The following is a 25,763-nucleotide window of genomic DNA, read 5'->3' on the forward strand; positions in this document are numbered from 1 at the left end:
ATCTGAGTGTACCTGATCATATTCCCCTGATTCCCACATTACTAGCAGAAGGTAACAATACTAATGATTGCTAGTTGACACATTTCAAGTGCCTAAATAGTTAACCCCCCCCCCCAACCCCCAGAAAGGGATAGTCAGGTATAGACAATGGATGGATTTCACATGTGTTCTTCAGTGCTCACCACTGTGTCAGGAAACCAGGAGGGAGAGGATAGACAGCATTGCCCATGAGCAGCCATCTCCTAGGTTGATATTTGATATTTGGATTCAGTCTGTTTGGCAGGGCAGGCTGTGCACAAACAGGAATTTATTTATTAAAAAAAAAAGAAAGAAAAACAGAAAAAGGGCACTTTTTCCTCTAGCAAGCCAAACGGCAGGTACTCAAGCTCCCTTTGAGGTCCATGTACTGTATGCATGTGTATGTGTTTGGGCACCATTTGGCACTCTTTTACGCTATTTTAAAATTAGAGCAGTACTTCTTCACATTAAAGTGCTGCTCCCAGACGTAGAATATTTGAATTCAGTGTTTCAGCACTGTGGAAATTCAAACAGCAGGGGTAAAAGATCATTGGTAAATTCTCAGTGACAAGTGAGAAGTATATGAAGAGATTCTAATTCTATGTAAGTGGGCAGCAAATATTACTGCTATTGCCAGTGGATGTAATGAAGGAATGAATTTGATGTGAAGGTTTCTTCTTCTTCTTCTGCTGTAACTTGTTCCCCAGTCTAACTCTGTGTCTCTGTCTCTCACAGATGCAGATCTACATGTACAACTCAGATGACTTCGACAGTCTCAGTGCAGCGCTCAGGGAGAAGAGGATCATTGCAGCCATGGCTGTATTTTTTCAGGTAGGACCTATTTTTTACCTACACATCCTCATACCTAAACAACAGATCAGGTCATTTGCCAGTGACTCCCAAAATGATATACATGACCTTTCTCAAAAACAACACATGGTGCAACAGGTATACTGGACCAGCACATGGTCGCCATTTGGTGGTGTTATAGTAACAATAATAAAGACATCATAAACGTTGTGAAACGGTCGCAGATTGATTAGGTCTAGGCACCAAAACTGCTTGGTTAGGTTTTGGAAAAGATCAAGGTTAGGGTTAAAGTAATATGTTAGTTATGCAAGTTAAGTTATGTTTGTAAGTTAAGTTACTTTAAGTACATGGTGTTACATAACTTGCATAAATTTAAATTTGTAATGGTTGTCTTTGGTTCCACACAGGGAATTAACAGCAGTCTCCTCTGTGAAAGTCTTGCATTTGACGATCCATCCATCCCGTCACCTCCCTATTTGAACTTTGTTGTTCTTTATACTGTGTCACCTGACTTCCTCCTTTGCTCCCATTATAATACTATAACACTATGGCTGCTAGACAACAATAAATATGGGTCATAGTAAGCTGCTTGCTTAGATGACCTATATGTCCATTTTGTGGGAGAAAGGGAAACAGCTATATCTACTTGTCAGGTCAAAGAAACTTCCATGGCCAGATATGTATATAAGAAAGAGCCTCATCATTCAATGAGTGTGACAAAAAGATCACCACTGCAGAAACGTCAAATGCAGTCATAGACAGATTGCCGGCTGATATGATTTGCTCCGTCCAATCAGAGAGAAGGCAAAGAACTGATACCTATGCCAGCATGTGCTGGTGAGCGTAATCACAGGAACATCGTGTTCAGTATGTCAAATCAATCTCCATCAACAGTTATGTATTCCCAATCAAACAGGGCTCTATTTTCGATTCCGCCGCCGGTGTGGGGCAAAGTCAGTCCGCTTCGCTGATGATGCGTGGTGGCGCAGGCTTTGGTATTTTTGTGCGCTGCGCTGCCAGCGCAACTCCTCCCCCTTCTCATCTCAGTCCCACCCAGCGGCGCCACTCGGAAGGAGGGAGGGGAGAAGGCGTGGAGTGGGTTTGACACAGCCGAGTCAAATCTTCACCAATCACAGCAGCTCCTCCTCTCACCTTTAAAAACGCTGCTAGCAAGGTGCATGGCAAGTTTGGAGGATGACTGAGCCCACGCAGGAAACTGTCCGATGCCCAAACTTCTCCCAGGAGGAGACTGACGTTCTGGGCTGGGAGGTCCAGGCTCGCACGACAAATTTATTTCAATACTACTACTACTCTGTTCAGTGTGGAAAGTTATTGATTGTCAGATGTTTTTTGAACTGATGTAACCGCAAATACTCACTTAATGACAAAGCTGGGCGGCGAGGCGCTCCCTCCTCTCCTGTGCGCTCTGCTGCTCTCCCAGTTGACACGGCACATGCAGTTGCCTCTCTCCGTCTTAAGTCCCTTAATGTGTCCTCCGTGAGTTCATAGTGACATCCACGTCGTACAGTCATGTTGTGCAAAACGCAACATGCTACGAAGAATGCACCGACACTCTGAGGGCTGTATGTTAATGAACCACCTGTCTGGTCCAGACATCTAAAATGCATTTTGAGATGACTGACCGAGCACTGCTGAAAACACCGTTAAAACCACGCTGCCGTCTTGTTGAAGGTGTGATATATGGCGTCATCAAGCACGTTTTCAGTGGATAGCCGTTATCACCTAGCAGCCACCCATCCAGAGGGGTGTCCCCCTGAAAGACTGTAGGGATGCTAGAATTCGCCATGATGAATGAGTCATGTGCCGACCCAGGGAAATTGGCATACACATTTGGCAATTTGTACAGGCAATTTGTATGGCAAGCCATCTCTGTCAGAAATATGCCACATTCAGTCATATTTCAACTTCATTACGACGTAAAATACACAGTTTTTTCAGATTTCACAGCATTTTTTACACCGTAATGTGCAAACAGAACGCCGCTTTTTATGCCGTAATGAAGTCCTCCAAGAACGCGTGTAAAATATGCACATTTGTGCACATCACCACGCACGGAACTCCTCCTTGAATCGACACCTTATCGTGGTGGAGGAGTTTGAGCACCTGAATGACCCTAGAGGCTATGTTGTCCGGGGCTTAAAGCCCCTGGTAGGGTCTCCCAAGGCAAACAGGTTCTAGGTGACGGGTCAGACTAAGAGCGGTTCAAAAGCCCCCTATGAAAGAAAAGAAATCGAGGCAGCGTTTGTTGCCCGGATTGGCGTCACTGGGGCCCCACCCTGGAGCCTTTGCCCACGGGACCCGGCCGGGCACAGCCCGAAAGAGCGCCGTGAACCCGCCTTCCCGTAGGCCCACCATCCGCAGGAAGGATCAGAAGGGGCCGGTGCTATGTGATATGGGTGGCAGTCATCGATGGGGGCCCCGACAACCCAAACCCTGGACAACGACTATGTAAAAATATGGGGACATGGAATGTCACCTCGCTGGAGGGGAAAGAGCCTGAGCTAGTGCAGGAGGTTGAGCGGTACCAGCTAGAGATAGTCTGGCTCACCTCCATGCACAGTCTGGGCTCTGGAACCCAACCCCTTGAGAGAGGCTGGACTCTCTTCTACTCTGGAGTTGCCCATGGTGAGAGGCGGCGAGCTGGTGTGGGCTTGCTTATAGCCCCCCAGCTCAGCCGCCATGTGTTGGAGTTCTCCCTGCTGAGTGAGAGGGTCGTTTCCCTGCACGTTTCCCTGGGAGGAGTTTGGGGAGGCCATGGAGGAGGACTACTGGTCGGCCTCGAGGAAATTCTGGCAAACCACTCGGCGCCTCAGGAAGGGGAAGCAGCTTTCTGCCAACACTGTTTACAGTGGAGATGGGGAGCTGCTGACCTTGACTGGGGGTATTGTTGGGCGGTGGAAGGAATACTTTGAGAATCTCCTCAATCCCACTGTCATGTCTTCTGTAGAGGAAGCAGAGACTGGGGACTTGGAGATCGATTCATCCATCACCGGGACTGAAGTCACTGAGGTAGTTTGCAAGCTCCTCAGTGGCACAAGTGGTAACACTGTCGCCTCACAGCTAGAAGGTCCCCGGTTCGAATCCCACTGTGGGCGCTGGTGGCGTGTCCTCCACCATGTCTTCAGTGCCTGCTGCTCGAGGAAAAAGGGGGCCTTTCTGTGTGGAGTCTGCATGTTCTCCCCGTGTTCACCTCCTTAAATAACTCCCACTAAAAACATGCAAGAAGATCACCGCCTGACCAACAGTGACGAAAAAAGGATGGGTCCCCGGGCGCGGGCACCGGCATCGGCTGGCAGCTGGCAGCCCACCGCTCCTGGTCTGCCGCGGAGGAACAACGGACTGAGGATGGGTCAAACGCGGAAAAAATCATTTCACAAAAAGCATGGCGTGTGTACAGTCTCCTCCTCCCTGTAGCATGTGTGTGCTGTGATTAATAAAGTACAAATCTTAATCTTAAAGCACCGGGGGTGGATTAGATCCGCCCTGAGTACCTCAAGTCACTGGATGTAGGACTGTCTTGGGTGACACGCCTCTGCAACATCGTGTGGCAGTTGGGGACAGTGCCTCTGGACTAGCAGACTGGGGTGGTGGTCCCTCTTTTTAAAAAGTGGGACCAAACTATCAAACTATCGGGGATCACACTCCTCAGCCTTCCTGGGAAAGTCTATTCCAGGGTACTGGAGAGGAGAATCCGGCCGATAGTCAAACCTTGGATTCAGGAGGAACAATGCGGTTTTTGTCCTGGCCGTGGAACACTGGACCAGCTCTATACCCTCCACAGGGTGCTTGAGGGTTCATGGGAGTTTGCCCAACCAGTCCACATGTGCTTTGTGGACTTGGAGAAGGCATTCGACGGGGTCGCTCGCGTCATTCTGTGGGAGGTGCTCCGGGAGTATGGGGTTGGAGGCCCTCTGTTGAGGGCTGTACAGTCCCTGTACAACCGGAGCAGGAGCTTGATGGCAGTAAGTCGGACCTGTTCCCGGTGCATGTTGAACTCCGGCAGGGCTGCCCTTTGTCACCGGTTCTGTTCACCATTTTTATGGACAGAATTTCTAGGTGCAGCCAGGGGCCGGAGGGGGTTTGGTTTGGTTTGGGAGCCGGCAGATTTCATCTCTGCTTTTCGCGGATGATGTTGTCTTGTTGGCTCCCTCGAGCCAGGACCTTCAGCGTGCACTGGGGCGGTTCACAGCCGAGTGTGAAGCAGCTGGAATGAGAGTCAGCACCTCCAAGTTCGAGGCTATGGTTCTCGACCGGAAAAAGGTGGCTTGCTCCCTTCAGGTTGGGGGACAGTTCCTGCCTCAAGTGGAGGAGTTTAAGTATCTTGGGATCCTGTTCACGAGTGAGGGAAAGATGGAGCGTGAGATTGATAGGCGGACTGGTGCAGCGGTTACAGTATTGCGGGCGCTGTACCGGTCTGTCGTGGTAAAGAAGGTTTACCGGTCAATCTACGTTCCTACCCTCACCTATGGTCATGATCTTTGGGTCATGACTGAAAGAACAAGGTCCCGGATACAAGCGGCTGAAATGAGTTTCCTTTGCAGGGTGACAGGGTGCTCCCTTAGAGATAGGGTGAGGAGCTCTGTCACCCGGGAGGAGCTCAGAGTAGAGTCGCTCCTCCTCCACATCGAGAGGAGTCAGCTGAGGTGGCTCGGGCATCTTTATCAGATGAGCTGGGGGACGTGTCTGGGGAGAGGGAAGTTTGGGCGTCCCTGCTCAGACTGCTGCCCCTGCGACCCGGCCCCGGATGAAGCGGGTGAAAATGGATGGATGGATGGATGGATGGATGGATGGATGGATGGATGGATGGATGGATGGATGGACCGACCACGCGCGGAAATCTTAATCTGTGTAGTTTCTCGTAGGTTAATATTTTCAGTGATAGGCAGGAAAGTACCCATAAATTAACTTCGTCGTTTAAAATTCCTCTTCCATGCATCGTTCATTTATATTTTTTGGTCAATGCTTCTACAGATGTAGCGGCCTCGAAATTCCCCTAATTTCATGCTGGGGCCCTGGCAGGTCCGTGACCGGTCCCTGCTCTGCAGTAGGCGGGTTTGTGACTGTAATGAGATCCCCATCGGCGCGGGGCCAACTCGTAACGCCCCTAAGCTCCATTTGCGGAAACTACCTGCACTCGCTCGATCAGTCCACCAGGAGGAGCAGTCATTATTACCGTGTCAGCTTTGCTGAGTCTGCACATAGCCTCCACTGCTGTAAGAAAAACTGCTTGTCTAGTAGAGCAACCTGTGCAGTTTTTTAAATATAATTATGCTTAATCATCCACATTATTGTAGTGCTCGTTCACAAACTTCTTGGATCTGCTCATCTGCCCATCCTGCCTTTTCCTCCACATCTCTCTCCACCTTTGGAGAGGCTCCCAGCGCATCTCCGCGTGCCGAGTGATTTGTGCCCAGAAAATTAATCATGAATAACAGAAGTTGTGCGTCGCGTTCTTCTAGCATTCTGAACTGCTAAACAGTTAAATGTTTAATACTCTGCCTGATTCGCGGAGCCACTCTGCTTTTCAGTTGGTGGGTTTCCTGTTTGTAGCGCATTTTAGATTTGCGGGTCGCTATTTGATGCAGTTACCAGCAATACGCAGAGTCCTGTATGTGTACAGTATATTACTGGACAGAAATCATTTACAGTGCGCTGAAGAGGGAGGGACGGGAGGATGAAATGCCAATTTCAGCCTGTGATCTGTTAATGTCTGACTGAACAGCCTCATGGAAGTGATATTTTACAGTTCTACATATTTTAATCTAACGAAATTCGTTAAAACAAGTCACTTGGTGCTTTCAAAGTCATGTCATTGAGCTGAAAGGTTCCAGATTTCGTTCGCCTTCACAGGCGGCTGCGGAGCGCAGCAGACGGCTCGCACTGCGCACTGCGATGTTCAACATCATAGGCTTAATATACTGTAGTTAATTATCACTGATCTTTTTCATCGCTCTGTCTGTGTGACTGTCTGTGTCCTCCTCTCTGTGTCTCTGTCTCTTTTTTCAGACTGTTCACGCAATGAATATAAACAGTAACTATTGAAAAAAAGTTATAGTCGCGGGTAAACATAGTACTCAGAAGCGCACCAAGAATGCGTTTTTTTACATCAGGCGTTGTGCACGCGTGTTTGATATTAATATTGTGCCGCTGCACCTCAAATAAATGTTTTTTTGGGAAACAGAAATGTTCAACATGACTTCATCATGTTAGACCAGGCAGACAGGTTCTTACTACAACATCAACTCTCCCTCCGCAGCCAGCGAGCCTCATCCCCCGCACGACACCTACATTCAATCATGAATAATCCTAATGGGCCAATCAGACCAATGAAAAAAAACAATGTTGTGGGGCATACAGGGCCAATGGGCCGATGTAGATGGGCCAATCTACTTGTTTTTATTGGCCAATCAGTTAACACACACACATGAAAACGGCCAATAAACAGTGAAATCAGTATCATGAGTATTTCTCAGATGATGATTTCTGTATCTATCTAATCCGTGGCATGCAATATTTCACCCCGATTTTGGATAAAGTATAAATCCAATTGTTTCATTGTTTCAGCTGTTGTGGCCAAATCTCGTTAACTTATTAAGCTCTTCCGCACAGTGTGACATCTATTTTAATTATTAGAGAGCTGCTCTAATGGCCACTGATAGACAGTCCATCCTATTCTATAAACTGTTGGTGGTTTGTGAACTTCACTGCATTTGTGCATTTGAAGCGATTAACTCCCGGCATATTTCAGAGCTGAGTAAACCTATAGTTTCACTGACACATCGCGCATCATCACCATGGGCGTCATGATGTTCTCCTGTCACTCTGTCAGGCATGTGTAGTGTTGAGCCGGCCGCGTTGTTGGCTGAAAAGTCATTATTTGCATTACAGTGTATCCTTTGTTCTAACTCAATGGATGGTCGCCAGCCAAACAGGCTCCCAGCCCCCACTGTCCCACAGACTAGCTATGGCCAGTAAAATAGGTGGAGGGCTGAGGGGAGCGCGTACCTCCAGTAATTAAAAATCAATTTGTGCCACAGATATTAATATTGTGTCGCTGGCTACTTTATAGACTTCACTAAATGTTTCCATTACACTTAATTACATTTATGGATAAGCCAACTTTCCCACCTCCCTCATGCATCAAAATGTATATTATCAGTCCGACCAGGAAATCTTGCAATCGCAAAAATTAGCGCATATTCAACCAATACTAATATGACTGTCTACTGGCCGCTTCCTGGTCTATTTTTGCCGAGAGCCGCGCGCCTGTTGCGGAAAACATAGGCGAGCCCTGGAATCTCCAGATGACGCGCTCTGCTCCTGCAGCTCTGTCTCTGTTCCAGCGCATGTAAAGTAAAATTAGGTCATCATTTTTGTTGATAATTATCAAAAGCAAACTCTATGTAAACAGATGGAGCCTGTTTATTCTTGGAATCACAGGCTGTTTTGTAAAGCTACATCACTTTTATGACTCAGGAATGATTTTGTAACTTTTTTTTTTTTTTTGAAGAAGATAATATGCAGCGACGGGCTGAAGGACAGAATCGAACCCGTAGCCACTGCAGAGAATTTCATACATGGGGCAGACGCTCTACCAACTGCGCCAAATCTCCGCCACATGATTTCATAACTTTGAGCTGATGCTTCTCATTCTCAAGTTAAAACTGTTTTGTTTTTGTTTAATTTTTTAAGATGGGAACTGAATCTTTTCGACTGTTTCTGTAATGTGAAGTATGGTTATTATCATATAGGAAGTGATTATATACAACTTTTTTACACGGGTTTGTTTTTTTTGATCGCAACAATCACAAAAAAATTCATACATTGTTGCGGAGAACATCTTGTTTAAACACTCTAACATCTTGTTTTGTACTCTGGCATACGAAAACATCTTGTCACTGTGATAGAAGGCCTGACTCTTAGCCCTGAGTCATAAATATCATATCCCCAGAGACAATCAGTAGTGGCAAACAAGATGTCCATGGCACCTCTCCTCCTTATTTACGATGTCTGCAATATTATCCTCACGCCGGACACAACACACATACACACATATGTTTTACTTATCACATGTTTAGTGGTTAGTACTTGAAGATGTCTAGAATGTCCTGAACTGATTAATGTACTGGGCTGGTCAATCCCAACTCCTTAAATGTGAATGATTGTCTGTGAACGGTACTCATTCTGGCTGAGATCCTGAGGGAGCTCTGTCAGTCTGAGTCCAGCGCTGCATTGCTTTACATGTGACCTACAATAAATACTTTGACTGTGAACTGAAGACTTCTCTGGACCGTTCTTGAGCTTCCAATAAAGAACCGAGCTTCAAAGCTAACACAGTATATTGTAAGAGAAAAACTTAGGAATTTTCTGTTTGCAAATCGAAAATATGCATTAAAACAGGCTGATGGAAACACACATTTATGACTTTTTTAAGACTTTGTGCGAGAAATATTTTTCTAAGTTGATTTAAATAATCAACGTAAAATAGTTGAGTAACCGTGACTGCCTAACTACAAATAAGCCTACTAAAGCAGATGAATGTAGTGGAGTAAAAATCTTTGCCCTTGAGAAGAGGCATGTTTATAGTGGATTCTGGGCACACCCCCAAGAGAAGGGGAGACTGGTAGTTGGCTGGCAGCCGGCTGGGAGCCGGCTGGGAGCTGGATGGGAGCTGGATGGCCTCTGGCTTGGAGGGGAATTTCGAGGCTGCTGCATCTGTATGTCATTGTTGATTTTGATTTACTCTCTGGGAACTGAACTGAAGCGAAGACGTTGAACAGTGGTTAAAGGCTCTGGACTTTTAAACAGAGACCTTTTAGCTTGCAGGTTCGAATCCAGTTAGTGCCATTGTTTGCTTGAATCCTTTGCAGTTTTTTTTTTTTTTACTCTGTCATGCATCACTTTGCTATATTGTGATGCATTTGTTTGGATATAAACCCACTGACTTTGCAGCCCTGTGTTAGTAAACAAGATGGCAGAAACCTGTGTGTACTTTCAATTTTTCCTCTCTATTCTGTCGTTGTTTTTATGTTATTTAATCTCCCCTTCCATTCAATGTTAGGATATATAGACATATATTTTGGCCACATGTATTTTGCTCTTGTAAGCCTTCTGGTAGAATCAGGAGGGGAGGAAACACAGCTAAGATCATTATAATGCTTCACGTATCTGCATTTAAGATTTGAAATTATTGGACTTGGATTGAACATAATATTTCCATTACACATCTGCACAAAACATAGGCAAGTAGGAATGAAAGTACATTAGCCTAGCTATCTGTCTGGGAAGTATAGCTAGTTGGATAACAGTTTAGACTAACTGTTTCTGGCAACATGTGATGGTAGAATCTTGAGGTAAATGTTTTTGTAGACCAGGGCTGGCCAAGCTAAGGCCCAGGGGCCAAATGCGGCTTGTTGGTCTCTTCTTAGTGGTCCGCCATGAAATCTCTACATAAAATGTAATGTGGCCCATATATTTCTCTATGTACATTTTACTCAGAAAGTTAAAAGATTGCTCATAGATCTCAACAATTAAACAACTGAATTGTAGGATTGAGTACTATAGTATTATAGAATGCTTTGGAAATCAAAGGGGTTTTCTTGTCTATAAACACTGTTGCTCTTTCACTTTTAACAGGTTGAAAACTGGCGATCTTGATTTTATATTGGCCCCTGATGTCTTAAATTTTTCTGTATGTGGCCCGCAAGCAAAAAAGTTTGGCTGCCCCATTGTAGACAAATAGACCAGGTTAGTCTGTTTTGTGAAATTCACTCTTTCATAAAGTTTTGTTCAGACTGTTGACTCCTGCTGTGATCATCTTCGCTGGATCTCCTGCCTCATGCCAAATCACAGCTGTGCTGACACAACAGTGCCCCTTGTGGTGTTATAGCCTACTCTTGTGATAGTATTATTTTTTTAAGATCATACTTGCACATAAATCGGATTATACTGTACATTTGCCCAAAATTTCAGGAGGTAACATGGGAGAAAGAGGAAGCATTTTGTGGAAAAAATCAGATTTTACCACTTTTTAAGAATCTAGTGTTAAAATGGACAAAAAAAAAAAAGGAAGCGGACAACCTGGCTAGAACATATTAAGAGGTTAAATATCAACACTGGATAGGTTGTGTGCTTATCTATCTACACTGTAAAAAAAAAGATTAGTTGACCCAACTTAACTATGTCAAGTCATTAGTCATTGACTAATTTGAGTCAACTTATAGTGTCAAGTTTTTTACAATTCAAAACATGAGTTGATGCAACATACAGTCTGTTGACTCAACTTCCTGTATCATGTAAGTTGAACCTAAAAATATTATTTGAGATAACTTTAAGAGATGTTGGTTGAATTTATTTTATCAAGTTCCTACAACTGTGAATCAAGTTGGCTCAACATGGAATGCATAATTGCTACAACTTGCAATTTGTTGACTCAACTTTCTGTATCAAGTAATGTGGACTGGAAAACATTAACTAAAAAAGATGTTGGTTGAACTTATTTTATCAAGATAAGGCAACATTATAATTTTTTTCTCATGCTCTATTGCCAAGTTACTTGAGTTTACAGAAATTGCTAGATTTCAAAATTTTAAGCAAAATAATATCTACAAAGAATCTACATGAGAATTAGACAAACTAAATATTAACACAAGAAAAAATAGCTGAAAAGACAATTCAAGAAGGACCTTTATTTAACCCCCAACAAGTCCAACTTCAACCAGCCTTGCTTCAAAATAAGTGTCAATGGAGGTCAAGACATCAAAAAAGACCTTCCTTGGGACATGTTAAAAAAAAAATAGCCCTTACACCCTCTAACACACTTTTGCTTGGGATTGTTCACAAACTCACATAATAACATAATACATAAAAAGAAGAGCACCCATCCTTTGGGGAAAAACAATAACTCTCTGAGTTCAACAGAGTCCTTTCTGAGTGAATGTTCAGAGTTGCTGCACTAAATTCAATTAATTCAATTCAATTCAATTCAATTCAATTCAATTCAATTCAATTCAATTCAATTCAATTCAATTCAATAAACCTTTATTTGTCCCGCAAGGGGAAATTACAATTTACAGCAGCACCAGTAAAAGATAGAATTAGGTAAAAAACAGCAAACATATACAAAAGAGTGTAATAAAAATAAGCATTATATAAAAATAAGCATTTTAAAAATAAGCATTATCAAATTAAAAATTGTATTTGCGGAGGTACAGGATGAATTGCACAGATTATTACACCAATTATTGCCCAGATTATTGTACAGATCATTTACAGATGATTTACAGATAAATGCACAGATTATTGCACAGGTAATTTACAGATGATTTACAGATAGATTGACAAAAAATTACTTTCAGCAGTTCTTGTTGTGTAGTCTGACAGCTGCAGGAAGGAATGACCTGCGATACCGCTCCTTCACACACTTTGGATGTAGCATCCTGTCACTGATGGAGCTCCTCAGTGCAGTGAGTGTGTGTTGGAGTGGGTGGGAATCATTGTCTGTCATGGAGGACAGCTTGGCTGTCATCCTCCTCTCCCCCCCAAATTGCAAAGATTCATAAAAACAAACAAACAAAAATGTATCTGAGAAACTTGCTCAAAATGTTGAAAATGAAAACATTCAAACATTACTGTGTGTACTTGTGTGCATGTAAAATGTTTGCAAAGACACAAAGCCCAAAATTCATGCCAAAGTAAGTTCGCTCCCACAGAAAACACTATTCCTGAAGTGAAAGGCATGAAATGCCTTGTCAGTCGTCCAACTTTTTCTTCCATTACAAATCTACTGTACTATGTAACACGGCACCACCTCCAGCTCACAGCCAAGACCTAAGCACAGGAACTTCTCCGTTGTTGGTTGAAGGAACACAAAAGTCTTCATCTACTCCCAACATCTGAGGATATCAAGACGCAGTGGGTTAACTTAATTTTTGATGGAAATATGACAGAAATGTCCCCATAACAACTGGAAACTGTGTGTGCATTTTAATTATTACTCTGCTGGGCTGCCTTCTCACTGACGGCCGGTAACAATAAGCTTTGTGTGACGGCTTCTGAAACAGGACTCAGATGCAGAGCGGCAGAATCACAGTTTATTTCTTAAAGTACAACAAAAGAAGAAAAACAACTGAGGGCGCCGATATACGGGAACGGAGATGACAGTCTCTGCTGGAGGACACTCGACAGCTTCCAATAAAAAACACAAAACTCCGTTAAGAAATGCACACGGGCAAACAGTCCAAAAACAACGCTGGAGGGAAAACTCAACAGCCACCGCAAAGAACTCAAAATCACCACTTGGGGAAAAAACTCACTGGTAAGAAGAAACTCAGGTGCTGGAGAAAACTCGACAGCCTCAGGTAAGAACTCAGGGAGGACGGCAAAAACTCCGCTGGGGAAAAAAGCAAACAGCACACAAAAGAAAACACAAGCGCTGGAGAACAACTCGACAGACACTGAAACAGAAATCTCCGCAAAGGGAAAGCACTCAGGCAGGAACAGAAATTCACAAAAATCACGCAGTGTGCACAAATGCGACAAGGCTGGATAACATGAGGCAGAGGTCAGGCAATCGGCACTGAGACAGGGACACGAGCATAAACAAGGGTATCATCTGGCACCAGAGTGTGGGAGCAGCATGCTTAAGAAGGGGAGTCCTGATTAACGACAATTAGTGACAGGTGTGTCAGGTAGACGCTCAAACCCCAGCACGATCAGCCCCGCCTCTGCCTCGCTCCAGCCATGAAAAAATACACAGAGCAGTCAGAGCAGATCACTAAACCACGGCCACAACACTTTGTCAAAATGAGATGGGTATTTTTTGAGTAGTTTGTACTTTAAAATTATTTTTTTTGTAACACTCCATTTTGAATATAATCAGTCATATAAATGATAAACATTTGATATAATGTATGTTTTGCACATTATTAATTGATCTTAAACATAATTTGAAATTATTTTTGGTAATAAATTAATTTAAGCAACAAAAAATCTGAGGAGCCACTTGGGAGCCGAGAGAGTCGGCTCTGTTAAGAGAGAATCGACTCTCTTACAAGAGCCAGAATTTCCATCACTACAATACCAGCTGTGGTGTTAGTGGCAGCAAGGCCAAGACCAATATGGGTCAGATTCATGTTTTAATATGCGCAGTGATGCAGTTTTTATTTTAGAAGTGGTTATAGAAGTGCAGCTAGCTGGTAGCTAAATACAACAGCAAAACCAGCAGGAAACACTGTGAGCAGTGCCTGCTTAAACTTGTGTGAACTGACCAATCAGAGCAGACTGGGCAGACAAGATAAGAGCAGTAGTCAAGCAAGAGGATGTACATCTTACTGGCTGATATTTAATTGGCTGGAATATATTGTTTAGAGTTATTTTAGTAAAATTAATATCAGTAACATAATAGTAACATATCCAGCTTAGTAAAGAGTTATTTTTTTCATCTGTGAGTGACATGAACCCATGCAATGGCTTGGTAGCTGTCCTGATAATGCTAACTAGCAAAAGTTTGATGGTTTTGATAAAATGTTTGGGACACCGCTAGCACTGCTATGAAATGCACTGTGCCACAATGCTGTGGTCACTGTCTTCATCTCTTTATAAACGTGGGGAGGGCCAATAGTTTCATAAGGAGGCAACCACATGCACAAACATGCACACATGTCCGAACCACCTACCAAAACAGAGAACACAGAAGCTGGCATTAACACACATAGGGCTCTATTTTCGACTCAACCTGACCGATTGTACACAAGTGAAACAGGGATGTCTGGTGATCTGTGACTCAAACTGCCTGGTGACAAACGTGTATGCCACTTTCCCTGGGTCGACACATGACTCGTTCATCCAGCGAATTCTAGCATCCCCACAGTCTTTCAGGGGGACACCCCTCTGGATGGTTGGCTGCTAGGTGATAACGGCTATCCACTGAAAACGTGATGACGCCATATATCACACCTTCAACAAGATGGCAGCGTGGTTTTAACGGTGTTTTCAGCAGTGCTCGGTCAGTCATCGAACGCACACTGCGATTAATAATTAGCAACAGCGACGATTCAATGCAACTGTCTGAGTCAGCACATACAGTCAGACCTAAATTTATATATTTTGATCAGTATCTCATCTGACCACATCGCAAGCACGTTCGGCACACATAGTGGTCACTCACCCTGACTGAATGTACACAGGTGAAACAGGGATGTGAACTAATCGGTTAACGTCGCTGTGCCAACCAGAAACAGCCGTGACATCCTACAGAGCATATATACTGCATCTATCTCAGAGCACTCGAGAGACAGAGAGAGACAGACACATGGAAAAATGTAAGAGATGATCGTTGTCTGCTATTACCCACGTCATTTCATTCCAAATACAAATGTTATCATTGTAATGCTTAACGTTATCTACAAAGATGGAGTACATCATTGCTTTGAGGAGGATGAAGAGGAGGAGGAGGAGGAGGAGGCCGAGGATTTACCATCTAAGGACCTCAGATTTAGACATCAGAATCAGATTTAGAAATTCTTTATTTATCCCTGAGGGGAAATTGTTTTTGTTGCAGTGCTCCTTTTAATTTTAAGATATATACACACACACACACACACTAAGAAAAAATAAACAGTATATACAAACGGGTGTGCAAAGTAATACAAACGGATGTCAGGAGACATGAGTGACGTCAGTCTCCTGGAAACTTGCCATGCGCCTGGCCAGCGGTGTTCTTAAAGGTGAGGCAAGGAGCTGCTGTGATTGGTGAAGATTTGACTCGGCTGTGTCAAACTCACTCCACGCCTTCTCCTCTCCCTCTTTCTGAGTTGCGCTGCTGGGTGGGACTGAGATGAGAAGGAGGAGGAGATGCGCCGGCGGCGCAGCGCACGAAAATACCAAAGTATGGGCTGCCACGCCCCATCGGGTTAGCGGACCTGACTTTGCGCCGCGCCTGGGCTGCACCGGTGGCGGAGTCGAAAATAGAGCCCATAGTGTGAGTTCATTCTCTGGTCAGGACGCCATAGTTGTTTGTGACTATATTAATGCTCAAAATCGCATACATTGAACATTGTTCAACTGTTTAAAACAAGTTGGGAAGAAAGCAATATTAATCTATAAACACATTGAAAATTAATGTGGTTACAGCTAGCAATGACTAATATTTACATTTGAGGAATAATAAACTTACATTACATTATTACACTGTCTGTGTGAGTGAGTGTTTGTATATAGGAGGCACATCCAACAGTATTTTGCTTTGACATACAAAAGAAAAAAACACTGTTTGCACTGATGCATTTTCATCACTCAGTAGTTTTTGCTTTGTTGAAACAGATTTTTAGCCTGTGTCACTGTGTTGATAAAGTGTGTATTTCTATGTTGTGGTTTCATCACTTCAATAGTTTTTGTCGTATTAATAAAAAAAATCTACTGTACATTTTAACTTTCTGAGGCAGTGTATGTCTGTGTGTGAGTGTGTGTGTGTTTGTGTGTATGTGTGAGTTTGTGTGTGGACCATACCTGTCAGCATTGGTATTTGAAAATAAAGGAAATTTTCCAGCATGCTGCCCTGGGCTGTCGCACCACCCTTACCCCTGGGTACACACAGTGAATCCAAAAATCGCCACTAAGCAACAACTTGTTTTAAAATATCAGAGCAACAAGGATCGAACCTACTAGTTATTACATTAAGTGACTACAGTTAGGTTGTCAGAATCAGATATCTGGTTGAAAGTGAAATGCTGTGAGCATCTCTGCATACATTTAGATAAAGTCTAGTCAAGATTTATCAGAAGGCAAAGTTGTAGACTACCGTTTGTTTTACTGGTTATTCAGTTTTTGGTGTTCAGGCAATGATAGTTAATATAATTCATAAGAAAAAAAGGATACAGGTTATGAATTGATAACAATGATGAAATATTTATATTTATAACACTTGCCAAGCATAGAACACAGAGGGCCTTCCAAATAATATGGTCTGTCATACAAGCTAGATCTTCACTGAAAATGTCCTGGAAAAGTCCAGGAATTGGATTTTTCGAAAACAGTGGGAACCCATTTATAGTTTGTGCAACAACTACATTGTTGCTTCTGTGTCCTCTATGATCACACTTGTGTTACAAGGCAAATTGGCTTGACTGAGCTTGGTAATCATGCCTTTATGAACCAGCATAACATTGCATTGCGCTGCAGCCTCTGATTACTGAAATAGATGACAGTTGTAAAGCTATCATTGCCCTTTTATTTGCCTATTTACAGCACTGCATGCCTCACTGTTTGCCACATATTCTGGATATGGCAACATGCAAAAAAGAGGCCCAGCTGGGATGCAAATGACATGGATCATCGACTCTACTTCTTGTTCCTCAAGTTAATATAAGAATCCCACTGTGTCTCTTTGATATTATTTTGTCGAATCTGTATCTTATTTGGCAGAGGAGGGAGAAAAAGTAAGATACAGAATGAAGAAAATGAAGGAAGAGCTTTCATGGATTTTAAAGTCCAGTGTGTAGGATCTAATGACATCTCATGATGAGGCTACACATTGCAACCCACTGAATAGCCATTGCCTCACCCTCCCCTATACTAGCCACACACTTTTAAAACTCTCTTTAGAGTCCGTGTTTTGGTTTGTCCATGTATATATAAAGGCCTCATTCTGCCCATATCCCATAAATCCTACACAGTGGACCTTACAACTCCACATTGTGTCATACACACTGTACTTCCTGTCAAAAGAGCCTTTTTAGACAAAGGACAAGAAGTAGGAAGGAAGAATATATCCTGCCTGAGCAGGGCCTGTTGTGTGGGTTCCTCTGTTCTGCTCTTGTGTTGGCCTTGCAGGTCTTGGTGGGTGGGGCGTCTGCTTACAGGAATCAGGAGCACCTGGCCAGTCTCCTGTGGTCCCCTTTAAAAACCTCCCAGTGCACCCTCCTGGGCACTCTCCCTATCCAGGCCCTCCGCGCCACATTTCGTTTAGTTGGCTTTAGTTGTTATGGGTGTTGCTTATTTAATAAAAGTTCATTCTTTTTGTTAAACCGCATGTCTCCATTGTTTTGTCATGGCTCAGGAGCTGGGTCATGACACTGCAAAGCCCTCTAGTGACCATAAAAATAGAAATTGTGACATGAGCAAAGGAAGAAGTCAGGTGACATTATTATAGAGCTACAAAGTCCCTGTAGGGAGGAGGTCAAGGTGGATGGATGGGTCAGCACACCATCAGATTTTAACAGGGGAGACTTCAAACCAACTGCCATCATTTTTTTTTTTAAACATGATAATAATCGATTTCGAACTTAAACAGGGTGGTTTTTTTTATTGTAGTCATGACAACGGAGCACCCATAACCTTAACAAAGTAATTATTTTAACCCAAATTACTGTGTTTTTTGATAAGGCCATCAAATCAGAAGATGCTTCTTTAATGTTCAGGATGGGTTGATAAACTATGTATTTTGTCATTTAATTTGGTTTGCTTGTTGGTTTTCTGTACTCTAAATGAAAGCAAGAAAAAAATTAACAGAAGAACTGAGACATTCTCAGAAAGTTGAGTCCTGAACATATTCACTCCCAGACAACCTTAAGAATCATCTGAATTGCTTCCATACTTGGGGGCTGTTCTTCACATTAAATGGAGCAGCAGTGTCAAAATGGAGATGCGCAGCAGGAGTAAGAACAGCGTGATGAAAGGTTTGGTTTGAAGACATAGGGGACCTCATACCACTTCATTTTGCCCCAAATGATGATAATTAGGCAGTATATGCCGACACTGCTAAACCGCCACTGTGCTGCTTCCAATTCACAGTGCACACCACTTGAGGAGACATTAGCCTCAGCAGTTATGCAGCAAAACAGAATTCGTTACAAGTAATTTGCTGCCGGCTGGTTTTTCAGCAGTTTGCCAGGAATTTTAAAAGATTGCTGTTGTTTCAATCAATTAAGAATTTGTTCTTCACTGTGATGGGGTGATATAAGACAATGTACCTTGTGCTTTGTCTCTGCCATTCCTTCCCTACATGACGGCTGCCCTACTTATTACACGCCATGGCTCAGACTGAAGATTCGACTGCCATTGTCGTTTGTCTCCTCTCTCTCACCAAAACAACTAGAATTTTTCTATGTAGAACATCAAGGGCACTCTAACAGAATTATAGCATATGCGTCTTGAGTGCCTTGTAATGATGTCCACACTATGCTTTAAAATCAGAAGAAAGAGACATACAAATATTTTCAAAAGAAAAGGACTGTAGTTAAAACAGTAACAACTGGGTTAAATAGTGAGTATGTGATTGCAATAAACATTATGTAAAACACATCCACATCTTTTTTTGCCCAGGTGTTGAATTAAAAAAGTTAGTATTGTTGGATCTGTTTCACAAGGACTAGCAACATTTCAAGTCAAGCTTCACATACTTTTTGTCTTTAAAACACTGAAATTTGAAAATAACAATTCTGTCACACAATGATTGAGTCATCAAATAGCTTATCAGAGTCACAGCAGAATGTTGCTCATGTGAAAACACATGCTGTTTAATGATGTGATTCATTGGCTGGAAGCATGATGACACACGTTATGCATGCCTTGAATCTTCTCAATCTGGATCTAGCAATGGCCAGGGATGACCATTACCTTGGTCTAGAATGGCAAGAAACACCACTACCTTTTAGTCTAGTGGTAAGAATGACGAAAGGTCAGCCAGCTGTACCTTGCTGTTGCTAGGTACAGGAAGGTCCAGGATAGATCTAGACCCACTATTGAATGATATAAAAGGCCCAGATTCCCTTTGTTTAAATTGAAAAACTTGAACTGATGAGTGTTTGATCTCCTTTTGCCTTGATCCAAGACTGACCATGACACCCAGGATTCTTAAGTCTGTACGTATATAAAAATGACCACAAGCTTGATATACTTTAGTCATACTCTAACAATGATCACAAGCTTGTTATCCTTTTGCCTAGATCTAAGGATGGCATGAAGGTCAGATCCTCTTTTGAAAACTAAAAAACTTGGTAAAGAACAGCAAAATAATGCCAGAGTGTCTAGTCTGACCCGTCTGATGATGCCCACTGACAAATTGGTCACTGAAGTAATTAATAAGTCTGCACTCAAATGTGTCTTGTCTTTAAAAGAAGTCCAACTGTTACATCCATTACACAATCATCAGCAGTTAGTGCTGCCAAAGGCAAGTGAAGGAGAAGAATCTCTGTAAGACACAGGAGTTGAAGGAACACAAGAGAAAGGGATCTTGAATGGATGATAGTGCGAAGAAGGGATGTGGGATGAGAGCGAGAGAATAGTGGTGGAGGAGAGAAATATGAGGACATGTCACATCGTACCTAGTTTCTTTCTTTTTTTCTAATTTGTCACTGCAGTGGCCTGTCCCTGGAGAGAGAGGGGGTGATGGAGCTGTGAGAAAGAATGAAGAGAAAGAACGAGAGATGCCGCATTTGAAGAAGGAGAAAGGGGTAGATAGAGAGAGAGTAGGACATTATGATGTGAGGCCCGGTGGCTGAGGATCTCAGGGGACGAGCCTGTGGGCTTTCAGAGACAAACATTAATAATGAAACGCTAATTCCCTCTGTCCTCCTTTCTTTCTCTCCTCCAAACTGTCTCTCTGTCATTTTCTCTGTGTCTCCCTAGCCACCTTTATTTCTCTTAATCTCCTTTCCTTTACACACACACACACACACACACACACACACACACACTTTTTCCTCACCCACTTTCTGTCGTCTGTTCCCGAAAACAAGCTCTTTATTGCACTTCCAGTTATAATCCTCTTCTTCTATTTGAAATGATTACACAATGTGTGCGTGTGTGTGTGTGTGTGTGGGGGGGGGGGGGGTGTCTCTAATATTGCCACAAATAAACTTTTTCTACTTCCTTTTTGTTCATTCAGTGCTTGTTTTCTTCATCAGCTGTACAAACCCATGTTGTCCAAAAAGTGGGTGATCACATGGAGTCTAACAGAGGGAGAATTATTTTCCAGTCTCTCACAGGGTATTAACATATCACCTTATGTGATATGCCGCTTGATATCTTGTCAGGATAAGGAAAAATGCATGTTAACAGCTGTTTCTAAGGTTGCTGTGTTTGAAGATAAATCAGTACCAGTTAAGAGCAAGAGGTGATGAATTTTGTCTCTGTTAATTAGAATTTTATCAGTAAAGAAGCTCTGTTTGTGTGTGTGTGGATATACAAATTAACAGAATGACGGGGGTCAAAAATATTCTTGGGGGTGAACTGTTGACATCCCTCATGTAAACACAATCTACACAGTGTGCTGACACCCACAGGCTACACAACATCAAGATATTATAAATTCATTTGTTCAAATTTAGAGAGCAAACAAGGAGGAAGTTGGAAAGAGACACACCTCAAATCTAATCTAATGTAATCTAATCTTATACTTCTGTTCTGTGCCATGAAAGTGCTTAAAGATGTGTTTTTCTACAGAACTACATGAAAAATGAAAGCGACATGGGTGGGACATGAATGAATATTTTTTTAAATAAAGGAAGAACAACCTTTATGTATTACATTCAACAAATTTACAAATAAAAATTTTTCTTAGACAGCATTTCACAAAGTTCCTAAAATTTCCCCTAATTTTCTGGGTAATCTGGATACAGACCACATTTTAATATCACCTGTCAATAGGATGTGACATTGGCAACCAATTATAAACTTCAAAACTGATGTACCTGTAGATACAAATCACACTTTTGCATGAGGCACTGACATGGACTTCCTATGCATTTTTAGTGTTTAACATGAAAAAGCAATCTGACTGCAATACTGTGTTCTGTCTCTGTTAACTGTCTATTTTACTAATGTTTTTCAGCCATTTTGACAGACTGCCATTCAAACATACAGATGCTTTTCTAAAGGCTCAAGGGGTTGTTTCTCACTTGCATTTGAACAAAATATTGTTAAAAAAAAATCAGACTGTCTATGAATCCACCTTTTGCAGTCTGAAAGAATTCTCGTTACAGAACAAACACTGACTTGAATCAGAACGTGTCCTCATACCCATGTAACAAAACAAGTTGTTTTTCTCAGCATTTTAGGATATGCACTATCAATCATTTTTGCAAGGTTATGCATTTTGTTATTTATGTATTGTTTCGCTTTGCTTTAGTTTTATTGATTTCCAGCCTCCATGATAGCCATCCATCCATTCATTTTCTATACCGCCTATCCCTTTCAGGGTTGCGGGGGGGCTGGAGCCTATCCCAGCTGTCAACGGGCGAGAGGCGGGGTACACCCTGGGCTGGTCGTCAGTCGATCGCAGGGCAACACACAAGACAAACAACCATTCACACCTAAGGACAATTTAGAGTCACCAATCAACCTAATGAGCATGTTTTTGGTGCCCAGAGAGAACCCACGCATGCACGGAAAGAACATGCAAACTTCACACAGAAAGGCCCGACCCGGGAATCGAACCAGCAACTTTCTTGCTGTGAGGCACGCGCACTACCTGCTGTGCCATCGTGCAGCCCTCCATGATAACAATGATGCTCTAATTAGAGACAATGAGTTGTCTTTAATTAGACACAACTGAGACTGTGGGTTCAGATGGAGAGGGCCTTTGACAGCTTGTTGATTACTGCTGTTTATTCCTCCTAATTACATTACACTTGTTTTCTCAGCATCGCCTCTGTGCTTTTTGACTTTTTCCCACCTCCACCTCTGTCACTTTACATTTTCAGCCTTTTCTCCTGATTTGGCATCCATCTTTTTTTGTCATTTTTCTTAGGTGAATTAAAACGCATAGTGTCGCGTAGGGTACTGTACTACTGTTATAGATAAGCATGGGTCAGTCAAACAAACCTTTCTGACCACAAATGCTCATCCCTATTCCGGTTAAATGGATATATTTGCAGATACTTGCACATAGATGTGTGTAATATGCTAACTTAGCATAGTGGACACTTCATGCCTGCAGGGAATTGAGTCACTGCGGCAGCAGAGGGTACAATACACAATTGGGAATAGTAAGAAATGCAGAGTTACAAAAAATTAATAAAGTTCACCATTTGATATTTTGAGAAGAAAACACACAAATGTAATTTGTGGTTGGATGGATAAGCAATATCTGGGGACTGTTATTAAGTAGACAACAAAAATGTATCTAATTTACAGATCATATAAGCAGTGTGTGCGCCCACAAACATAAGGATTAAATAAATACAAATAATTAGAATATTTTTCAAACATTTAAATTGGGCGATGATTCGCTATGAAATGTTTTCTGACGATCATTATATCTTTTTGTCTTCCTCAGGTTGGAGGGAAGGACAATCCTGCTGTCAACCCCATAATCCATGGCCTGAAGGGTGTGGTCCATCATGGTAAGTGGCCCGATTATGTAGGGAATGGTAGCTACTGACTCAGGATTTTAGCTTTGTTTTGATTTCTGTATACACTCAGAATGTGTTGGCACCTAAGCATTTAGCTTCTCTTAGCTCCTCGTTGTGGTTCTCCAGCTCAGACATTTATTGTATGTATGACCTGACCTGAACTAAAATTTGCCAATCAGTTAAGTGTCTAAGTATATGTCAGTACAGTGTTATCATCACTCATAGAAATGAAGAACAAAACTACAAAAATAAGACCACAGTTGCATTATAAATGAAATCATTCTCAAAGTTAAAACTGGTCTAGCCCCAGTGTGGCTTTTAATGAGGGGCTCCATCTTCCAAAACTTTCTGTTCATCAGAAACGACAGTCAATAAGAGACAGATTTCTTTCTCCCATCAACGTTTCTCGGATGTACACAACATGGGCTTGGTTTTGGAGGAAGTGAGTCTGCGCAGTATGTGATGCATATAGAGAGCAAAGTGACTGGTGTTAATTTGGAATTCACAAGGTCACTAGTTGAGTCCATATCATGGATTTGTTGTGTTGTATTCTGCATTATACAGAAAACATGCGAAGAAAACTCAAGTGTATGTGAGATAAACATATGATGAGTAATATTTTATCCAGCTTTTACTGCAGGCTACTAGCTTTGATTGTACTCCTCATCAAAACGTCTTAGCCCTCTGCAACATTTAGTGCCTCACATACAGTATACTCACACAATAAATTAAGACTTCTGGGATTTATTTTCTCACATAACAAATTATAAGATTTTACATTGTTTTTTGTTAGCACTGTATGCCCTCAGTCAAAAACAGTTGTCTCCTGCACACTGCACCGAAGTACATTCCTGTCATGATCAAAACATTTATCCTAAAGCAATGTTCTGTCTTGTCCCCCCCAAAGGGACCCGCTCTCCTTGCAACAGCAGAACTGCTTCAGAGTGAATTTTGAGTGCTTCACTATACACAAATAAAACTTTGATAAAACCCCACCACATGATACTTGCACTTTATCTCCTGCTCAGCTGTCTTGGAAAAACTACTCTGCCTCCATAATTCATCTAACACAAAGACCACTCAAGTTCAATCAAGGCCACGCTCCCATCTTTCCCACTGGGAAGGTGGTTGGCTAATTTGCTCTATCTCCACCAGTGCTCCTCTATGGAGCAACGGGTGGTTAAATTTTTCACAGCACTCTCTTCTCTTGTTGCCGGGATTGTCTGGCGGACACGCACCACAGGTCTGACTCCTCTGTCTTTGTACCTCATGCCTTGTTGCATTTTACATGAAACCTCGGTGGAACAAATGCCCTCTGACTAGCTAGCCAGCAAGCGGCTCAGCGCCATCCCTGTGAAATCAGCCCAGTAAAAAGGCTGAGTCTGATTTACATAGCAGACTCATGAAAGGCTTTGGCAGTGAAGAGAAAAGCCCATTGTCTACACAGGGTTTGCCGGGGCTTTGGAGGCAGATGCAAAGACTGATAATGATGTGGTGGGATGGGGAAGATGAGAGGCGGTTGCAAGCAGGAGGAGAAGCACAATGGTAGATCTCTCATGCTCTCATACTTTTCATTTTAATGTTGATTATAGTGAATGCTGTATATTATCTGGAGACATCACTATTTCAGAGATCATCATTAGAGTGAAAAAGTTAAAGCACACATCTGGAATACTCACAGGTGAAGAGCAGATAAAATTCCTAACACTATATACTGGTGTTAAGGTGTATCACTCTTCAGTACCATGTTTGATATGTGGGACACTAGAACATTGAACACATGACATTATGCATTTAAGCAACTCCTGGTCAGCAGCATATAATACAATATATAATGAACACAGTATATTCTCATTATCAACATACTATAGATTTCAATATCAAAGCAGTCAGCTTTACTGGTTATGTTGGATAAAACATGCATCGTATTGTGGTCAAAAACAATAGCATTCTCAATGTATTAATGCATGAAGAAAAAAAATGATATTCTGATTTTGCCACCTCTGTGCTAACCGTTACGTTAAGTTTAGGTAACTAAAACTAACTACTTGGTTAAAGAGTAACCTAACAGCAGGTAATGTTTTTATACTGCCTTTTCTGGTTGAAAGTGTCAGGTGTGTTTCATTTCTGACCACAGCCATCATCAACTCTGTGCTCTGCTATTCTATAACCACTACTGGTGGTTTGATCCTTGGCCTCGGCAGTCTCAGTGGTGTAGTCAAGTTTTTTCTAGTGGGTATACTCTGATTTTTCCCCTCCCAGCCTTGTACACCCACGTCCTGGAGCAATGTCTGTCCCGCAGAACCCCTCCCAGAGCAGCAGCTGCTCCAAAATGGCCCCCACACATGAACCACCACGCTCATTAATGCATAAAGTATGCATCCACACATAACTGAGATCATGAGAGACTGGTTATGTATTATCTAAATGTAAATGTATTGTAAGCAACACAAGATGTATAACAGTCATTAACAGCTGGACTTTAATTAACCATTGAGCAGCCAGTGAGACAAGACAAGACCATAAGTTTCAAATAAAGAAAAATGAATGAATAAATAAATA

General features: G+C 42.4%; 1 protein-coding gene across 2 annotated transcripts in view; it reads left to right on the top strand.

The window, feature by feature from the left end:
- Positions 1 to 25,763, top strand: part of LOC139328600 (receptor-type tyrosine-protein phosphatase gamma-like) — a 551,152-nt gene that overhangs the window by 415,442 nt on the left and 109,947 nt on the right. For both annotated transcript variants that reach the window (XR_011602038.1, XM_070958423.1), the window contains exons 5-6: positions 754 to 849; positions 23,126 to 23,192. Coding sequence is in view for 1 of the 2 variants with exons in the window: in XM_070958423.1 (XP_070814524.1) it covers positions 754 to 849; positions 23,126 to 23,192 (163 nt within the window). In the remaining variant the exon portion in view is untranslated. The remainder of the gene's footprint in view (positions 1 to 753; positions 850 to 23,125; positions 23,193 to 25,763) is intronic.

This window comes from Chaetodon trifascialis, chromosome 3 (assembly GCF_039877785.1).
Source record: "Chaetodon trifascialis isolate fChaTrf1 chromosome 3, fChaTrf1.hap1, whole genome shotgun sequence".
NCBI lineage: Eukaryota > Metazoa > Chordata > Actinopteri > Chaetodontiformes > Chaetodontidae > Chaetodon > Chaetodon trifascialis.